The 8,643-nt window shown below is 37.3% G+C and overlaps 1 protein-coding gene across 1 annotated transcript; it reads left to right on the top strand.

The window, feature by feature from the left end:
- The first annotated feature begins 6 nt into the window (after positions 1 to 6).
- On the top strand, positions 7 to 8,438 carry LOC107575464 (myelin protein zero-like protein 1). Its single transcript, XM_016261841.1, has 6 exons — positions 7 to 79; positions 1,250 to 1,379; positions 3,106 to 3,211; positions 6,117 to 6,224; positions 6,269 to 6,290; positions 8,162 to 8,438. The coding sequence occupies exons 1-4, from the start codon at positions 46 to 48 to the stop codon at positions 6,210 to 6,212; spliced, it is 366 nt and encodes a 121-aa protein (XP_016117327.1). The 5' UTR covers positions 7 to 45; the 3' UTR covers positions 6,213 to 6,224; positions 6,269 to 6,290; positions 8,162 to 8,438.
- Positions 8,439 to 8,643: the final 205 nt, after the last annotated feature.

Below are 8,643 nucleotides of genomic sequence, written 5' to 3'. Positions count from 1 at the left end.
ACGTTCAGCTGCGACGTGAAGAATCCTCCAGACATCTCCGGACAGATGTCCTTCATTAAAGTCAGGGTGGTCATGAAAGGTGAGCGGACGTAGAGTGTAAAAAACCCTGAATGTCTGATAAAAAATTCTCTGCTTGTTTGTAGGGTTGCACAATTTTACCAAAATTGTGTGATTGCGACTTGGATGACATCAGGCACGTGGTTATTTGGACACGAGTGAACTACAATGCCTTGGTTATAAAATAAATAATAGTTAAATAGTCATATGTTAGGCTACGTCATGAATGTAGAATCATTTGGATTCTGCAACGGTGGTTTCGCTTTTAATTTCGCAAATTGGTTAGGTTTGGCCTCTTTTTTTATTAAAAAAAGTATTGTTATTGTTACTAAATAAAACTATTAAAGATGACTAAAAAACAAAAATGGAAACATAACTAGTGATATTTCTTTTTTTTAATAGTGCTGTAAAAAATTACATTTAAAAAATAAAATTAAGTCAAACGTCAAAAAATGACATTTAAAAAAAATATTAAGTAAAAAAATTACATTTAAAAAATAAAATTAAGTAAAAAAATTACATTTAAAAAATAAAATTAAGTAAAATAATTACATTGAAAAAATAAAATTAAGTAAAAAAAAATACATTGAAAAAATAAAATTAAGTCAAAAGTCAAAAAATATTATTGAAAAAATAAAATTAAGTAAAAAAAAATATTGAAAAAATAAAATTAAGTAAAAAGTCAAAAAATTACATTGAAAAAATAAAATTAAGTCAAAAGTCAAAAAATTACATTTAAAAAATAAAATTAAATGTCAAAAGTCAGAACAGCTTTACAGAGAAAACGTGCAAATTTAAGAAAAATAATATAATTTTACATAATTTAATAGTAACAGTGCTAATATTTATAGCTGTCTTCATTTCTTTTCAAATTAACTTCAAATGTTCTATTTTTCGACGGAAAACTGCAGAGACCCTTAAAGCTTCTCTTTAGTTGATAAGCACTTCTCCTTCCGAGCTTGTCCTTCTCATGCATGTTAAAGCATCTCAGACTCCGTCATGTGCTGTGTATCGAATCGCTTTGAGATGCTGAAAACACCAGATCATGAGCTGCTCACGTGTAAACGAACACGGTGTATATATTTGCATGATTCAATCACAGCTTTTGTGACGTAATAATCTCAAAGCCGTATCAGGATTTTGTTTTGTTTTGGTGCCGCTGTACTCACAGCGAGCGTGTTTCTGTGTTCAGAGGCTCTTCCTCAGACCAGCGCGGCGGTGATCGTGGGCGGCGTGATCGGAGCCGTGATCGGCATCATCATCATCGCTGTGGTCACCTACCTGATCATCAGACGGCAGGAGCCCAGTCACGACTACGAAGGGTACGTGTCTGTGATTGATGAACCGTGTCTGTGGTGGTGTGGTTTAACCGGTTAACTCGCGTGTGCATGGAGCATGACGTCTGATTTGACACTAAACCAGACTCTGTGTGTTGGATTGACATGCAGTGTGTTGTGTGGGACGCACAGTGAACACGGACGACACAACACACTGTCTGTAACACCGTCTTACTGACGGCCTGATCATCTCCAGGCTCATATTTCACCACAGAACGAAATAAATCAAGCTCATTTGAGGCCCGTAAAGAGGATTTGGGAGCACTTTACAATAAGCTTTCATTTGTCACCTACTTTAGTTAACATGAACTAACATGAAAAATACTTCTAAGCAATTGTTAATCTTAGTTAATGTTAATTTCAACGTTTACTAATGCGTTATTGATAACAAAATGTATACTTGTATATTATTTAATGCTAAGAAATTAAACCGTTGTATTTTAATGTGAACTAATATTAAGAAAGATCAATATAAAATGAGTTCCTCATTGTTAATGCATTAACTTCATTATTGTGAAGTGTTACCAAAGTTTTTCAGTGTGACTGATTATCATGAGAATAAACACATTTTTCCCTCATTGTCAGTACTTTAATGTGTAAAAAACACTATTATTTACATTGTAGAGTTGTTATTAGTGGTGCTGTTGTGAATTTATAATGATTTCAGTAAGACAACTATTATTATAATAAACAATATTATTTTAGTATCATTGAGATACTATTATAGTTTTTATTTTGATATTTTCTGTTAGCATTTTTATTTTAAAGTTTTAGTCATTTTGTATTTTTTAATTTATCTGTATAGTTTGTATTCGTTTTTCAGTTTTAGTTACTTTAGTGCATCAAGTAAAACTAAATTAAAATAGTAAACGTTGACTCAGCAAATCGCTTAAAGTGCTCCTATTATGCTATTTTTAAGGTTAGGGTAAGGTAACGAAAATGGTTTTACGTTTAGTTTTAGTTAACTATAATAATTCTGGCAATAATAGTGTAAGACTCATCATTGTTTAAACGGGGTTAAATGTGTTTTATTGTTATGAAAATAATGTCACAATAGTGTAAACATGCTTTGGTTTATTTATGTCTTAGATTTTAAGAACTGCTCAGTGGAGGAGACTGAATATTTACTAAATATTTACTAAAAAGCTCTTCTGACATTTATTTCAGCTTTGTTTTTAGAGCTTTGTCATCAAGGCAAAAGCAGCATTCATACTCTTGTTGACGTTTTCGTAGTGGTTTTATCTGGTTCTGAATGCAGCACTGTACATGTGCTGAAGTTTTGTTCAGAATACTTGTAGTGCACATAGAAACAAATGGTTAGGGTTCATGTAAACGGTGCTTTGTGAATCTCAAATCGTATTAAATTAATTTGGCTTGATGAAAAGAGTATGTAAACAAGCCTACTGTGAAACATGATGAAACATCCTTCATTTGCTGTAAAGAAAACATGATGTGGTACATATTTGTGCTGCTTTGTGTGTGAAATATGAGGCGTCACATATTGATGTGTGTCTGCAGTGTTCAGTGTGTCATTAACCCTGTCTACTCACATCTGTCTGTTTGTGTGTCATCTCATCTGTCTGAGGTCTGTGTGTGTTTTGATCAGAGCAGCTGGTGTTGCGGCGTTTGTATCATATTGCTTGTGTCATCTCTCATCGCATTTGTGTTTGTGTCCATCTCTGTGTGTATGTGTGTGTGTTTGTGTGTGTAGCTGCACCTCGTTAGAGAGTGTGAGCTCGCAGAACACTAGGGTGGGGAAGAAAGCGGAGTCTAGCAACGACAACTCGCGCTGCTCCAGCCCCTCCGCCCCTGTACAGGTACGAGCCTCCCACAGCCATGTGTGTGAGTGTGTGTGAGCGAGTGTGAATGTGTGAGTGAGTGTGAATATGCGTGAGTGAGTGTAAATGTGCGTGAATGAGTGTAAATGTGTATGAGAGCGAGTGTGAATGTGAGTGTGCATGAATGAGTGTAAATGTGTATGAGAGTGTGTGAGTGAGTGTGAATGACTGTAAATGTGTATGAGAGCGAGTGTAAATGTGTATGAGAGTGAGTGTAAATGTGTATGAGAGCGAGTGTGAATGTGAGTGTGCATGAATGAGTGTAAATGTGTATGAGAGTGAGTGAGAAAGTGTGTGAGTGAGTGTGAATGACTGTAAATGTGTATGAGAGCGAGTGTGTGTGTGTGAGTGAGTGAATGTGCGTGAATGAGTGTAAATGTGTATGAGAGCGAGTGTGAAAGTGTGAATGAGTGTGAATGCGTGAATGAGTGTGAATGCGTGAATGAGTGTGAATGCGTGAGCGAGTGAATGTGCGTGTGTGAATGTGCGTGTGTGAATGTGCGTGAGCGAGTGTGAATGTGTGTGTGTGAGAGCGAGTGTGAGTGTGTGAGAGCGAGTGTGAATGTGTGTGTGAGTGCGAGTGTGAGTGTGTGTGTGTGTGTGTGAGAGCGAGTGTGTGTGTGTGTGTGTGAGAGCGAGTGTGAATGTGTGTGTGTGAGAGCGAGTGTGAATATGTGTGTGTGAGAGCGAGTGTGAGTGTGAATGTGTGTGAGAGCGAGTGTGAATGTGTGCGTGTGTGAGAGCGAGTGTGAATGTGTGCGTGTGTGAGAGCGAGTGTGAATGTGCGTGAGTGAGTGTGAATGTATGTGTGTGAGTGAGCGAGTGTGAATGTGTGTGTGATCAAGAGTGAGTGTGTGATCAAGAGTGAGTGTATGTGAGCGAGTGTGAATATGTTTGTGAGTGAGTGAATGTGCGTGAGAGCGAGTGTGAATGTGCGTGATTGAGTGAATGAGTATGAATGTGCGTGAGTGTGAATGTGCATGAATGAGAGTAAATGTGCATGAGAGCAAGTGTGAATGTGTGTTTGAGCGAGTGTGAATGTGTGTGTGTGTGTGAGAGCGAGTGTGAATGTGTGAGAGCGAGTGTGAATGTGTGAGAGCGAGTGTGAATGTGTGAGAGCGAGTGTGAATGTGTGAGAGCGAGTGTGAATGTGTGAGAGCGAGTGTGAATGTGCTTGAATGAGAGCAAGTGTGAATGTGTGTGTGAGAGCGAGTGTGAATGTGCGTGAGTGTGAATGTGCGTGAGAGCGAGTGTGAATGTGTGTGTGATCAAGAGTGAGTGTGTGATGAAGAGTGAGAGTATGTGAGCGAGTGTGAATGTGTGTGTGTGTGTGTGTGTGTGTGTGTGAGTGAGCGGGCAAGTGAATGTGTGTGTGTGTGTGTGTGAGAGTGAGCAAGTGAATGTGTGTGAGTGTGTGTGTGTGTGTGTGTGTGATCAAGAGTGAGTGTATGTGAGCGAGTGTGAATATGTTTGTGAGTGAGTGTGTGTGTGTGTGTGTGTGTGTGTCTGTGTGGGCTAGTGTGTGTGTGTGTGTTCCCATCAGTGCTGATGCTGTTCACATCAGTACATTTTCACCCTCATGTCATGGGTGTGTGACTGTGTCTCTGAATGTTTACGATGTTTCTGTCTGTTAGGCTCCTGAAATGAACAGAAAAACTGTCCCAATTCAGAGGCTGCATCCTGTGAGGCTGAAGGGTGTTGTTCCCTGGCTGTGACCAGCGGCAGTAACGTTTGTAAAAGAGATATTCAACAGTCTGTTAACTAAACAAGCTTCACAACTGGTCACAACATGTTCAGCCTGTCATGAATGCAGCCTCTGAATTTGAACGGCCCTAAATTTAATTTGTTATTCACTTATTCACTTAAGCATGCACATGCACGTTTCCCACTGAGACTCCAGATGCTGCTGTTGGTTATATACAGTATGTGCTCAGTTATTAGTTTAATTAACACTTTTACACTGTAATTAAATTAGGATTCAAACACTCACCTTCAGAAATGCCCAGCAACAGCGACACCAACTGGAAAGACTCAACAATAATAATTGTAAATTTTTTTAAAAATAATAATATTTTAGAAAATAGTGCAACACGCACTCTACAATCATAAATGTGACTATTTCTTAAAAAATAAGTTTCATCCAACTTCAAGGCTGTCATTAGACATCAGACTCATCAGGGAAGCCTGTTAAAGGTCCCTGAAACATCATTGTTATTAAAGAAATGAATTTACATATATGTTTGTAAAGTGAGTGTTTCTCTTTTTCTACAGTTGAAATTGAGTTGAACCTCTACAGTTGGTTGAGCACCCGTTCTTCCGTTTTAATTTAATAATTCTATAAAATAATTTGTCATTGTCACTCCAGAAATTAATCACCGTAAAATTTTATTAATTTACAAATATTATATAAATATTATTATTAATAATTTTATTGTTGTTCTATTAAATAATGTTAATAATTATTAATTTATTATTATTAAATATTCTTTATTTTACAATACAATAGTAATATATTTATTTGTATTAAAACAAATAATGTTTTGAGTGATAATAGTAATAGTATTTGTTGTGGTTGTAATATGATTCTGAATGGGGAAACAGGTTTTTTATCTTTATCTGATATTTCTCCTTTCAGTCTGAGTGAGTTGTTGACACGCAACGCATTTCCCGTGAAAGCAAGCATATTCGCGTTTGCGCTGTGTTTTCTGTTGTGTGTGTGTTTGTGGTATGTGGAGCTTGAGCGAACAGCATCTGCTGTCTTTGTGTAAACTCAAACGTTCACGCTCTGCTGAAGAGCGCCGCTCATCTGTGTGACGTGTGTGTTTGCGTGTCGCGTGTCAGGCACGTGTTTCTCTCTCATTGTGTGTCTCTGGTTGGTGTTCAGGGGCCGGTGATTTACGCCCAGCTCGATCACTCCGGCAGCAAGACCTCCTTCCACAAGATAGAGCCGGTGGTGTACGCAGACATCCGCAAGAACTAGAGCGCCGTGGCATGTGCATCTCTTCTTCACGTCATTCAGAGGTCCTGTGAGACTGACGTGACCGGTCAGACGGGTGGGTTAGTGGGTTAGTACTGGACTGACGACGGCACGTGACCACAGACTCTTTCTTCTGCTTCTGTGTGTGTTTCTATGTCAATGTGAGTTTCTAGAGTAAAATAACGCAGCTGTAGATGACGGATCTCACACGCCGCATGTCTCACCACTCAAACTACATAGACGTTGCATAGAGAAATGTTTTTTTTTAATGACATTATTGTCATGATACGATCACCCCCAATCCTCACGAATGCACAAATTCTCATGACTGGAGTACATTCAGAAATAGTTAATACTAAATACAAAAACATTAATACTATCATGATGCATGAATACTTTGACATTTAAATAATATATTTTGATTTTGCATAATGATCGTGAGAGTTTATGGGAAAATGTGCCAATTTTTGCTTTGTCATTTTTTTCAATTATTATTTTCTTAAAATTATTCTTAAGTTAATGATCAAGTTCCCTATTTTATTTTCTTGTGCACATCCATGTCACATTTCACCACAAAATAAAAAAAAAAAATTATAGTTTGCATAGAGAAAATTAAGCCTTTCTAAAGGACCACGAGTTGATTTTTTTATGACAATATTTTTGACAATTATGATTAGGGTTGCAAAAAGGGGGAAATTTTCCAGTACATTTCGGAAACGTTCCAGAAATGGAAACATTCCAGGATTTTTAAAAATATTCCAGGGATTTTTGGAAAATTTCCGGAAATTTTCCACCCCTTTGCAACTCTAATTATAATTCTCATTACTGCATTAAATTATAACATTACTGTAATATTTTTTTTTTAAATCAACATTAAAAAATGCATCAATATTTTGCCATCCAAGTAATATATTTTGAGAGTTTGGAGGGGAAATGTGCTTATTTTACATTTGTTTTTTTTATTTTTAAATGGTCAAGCTTCATTTTTTATGCACATTTCACCACTGAATCAAAATGCGGTTTGTGCGGAGAAAATGAAGCCTGTCTATTAGACAGAGATTCTGAAAAACACATGGATGCCTTGATTTGTCCCGGGATCGTTTGATTTTGGTTAATTCACACTGCCAGTGATTTGCCTGGAATATGAGCGTGCGTTCACACACATCCCGGAATCATTGCATTCACACAGAAGGCACTCTGGGAATTTTCCGGGATCAAGGCGCTGTGTGATCGGGGCTCAGGTGTCCTGCAGAGTTCAGCGCCAACCCTAATCAAACACACCTGAACCAGCTGATCAAGCTCTTACTAGGCATACTGCATTAAACCACAATTTTACAAATACCATTATGTATAAATACTTTCAATTTACATTACATATTATTTTTGGATTATGAGAATTTGCATTGTGATGTTATATATATATTTTTGCATTAATTGTCCCAAAGAGAAGTAGAATTTTCGGATTTGAATCCGGCGTGTTTAGTTCGTGTGGTGAGACGTGATCCGCATGCGTTCGTGAGATCGACTGCAGCATCTGCGTCTGCATGTAACTGACCTTCTAACCACAGCTGAGGATCATGGAGCATGATCCCAAACACTCCAAAAGCTGCCAAACGGAGGAGGACGGTTTGCACGTCTCAGTGGTTAGACTAGTTAGCTTGTTAACAAGACGGCACTAATCCTGTTAGCATAGGTGTGTAGAAATTCCCAGTCTTCAGTGTTAGTTTAGTCAACTAGACTGTACGTTCCGCATTTAATGCATCTCTGCCATTTGAGTTGAAACACTCCACTTTTATGTCTTAAGTTTTTTTTTAAATCTTATGTCATAACTTAAGTTTTGTTTTTATTTCTGACACTATTGAACACTATTGAGACCAAAATCAGCTGTGACTGACGGATCATTCCTTTGTGTTTCTGATGCTGGAGTCATGTTTTTTTGTTTCTTTTGCCTAGATTATTTTTTGTACTGCACATTCCATGATACCTGTCATGCTGGTTTGATTCTGTACTGCGGTTGCAAATCCTGCGCTGTTTCTGATTCAGACTGAAGCACTATTGCATCACAAGATCATGTTAACTGGAACACTGTGGATGAGAGTGCCTTCATCGACTAACACCTGTTACACACTTCCTGTGTTTTCTTCTTGTTTTATTTGCCTTTTGTATATGAAAACAGACATATCTGTCTAATTTTATACATGCATATATATAAATATATCAAACTGAATGAAGGCGTCTGTTTTGTGTTGTTGTGCGTTTTTGTTTCCACCACTGAAGAAACAAAATAAAAGGTAATTGTGACTGTTTATCTTGCAATTCTGACTTTTTTTCTCAGAATTGTGATATAAAATCACAATTTAGAGTTACAAAATCTGAATTGACATTAATCCACAATAAAAAAAATTGCAAGAAAAAAAGACAGAATTCTTGTCAT

Source organism: Sinocyclocheilus grahami, unplaced genomic scaffold, assembly GCF_001515645.1.
Source record: "Sinocyclocheilus grahami isolate Dianchi unplaced genomic scaffold, SAMN03320097.WGS_v1.1 scaffold2664.1, whole genome shotgun sequence".
Lineage (NCBI taxonomy): Eukaryota > Metazoa > Chordata > Actinopteri > Cypriniformes > Cyprinidae > Sinocyclocheilus > Sinocyclocheilus grahami.
Note: the sequence above shows the minus strand (reverse complement) of the source record. Positions and strands in the feature narration are given on the sequence as shown.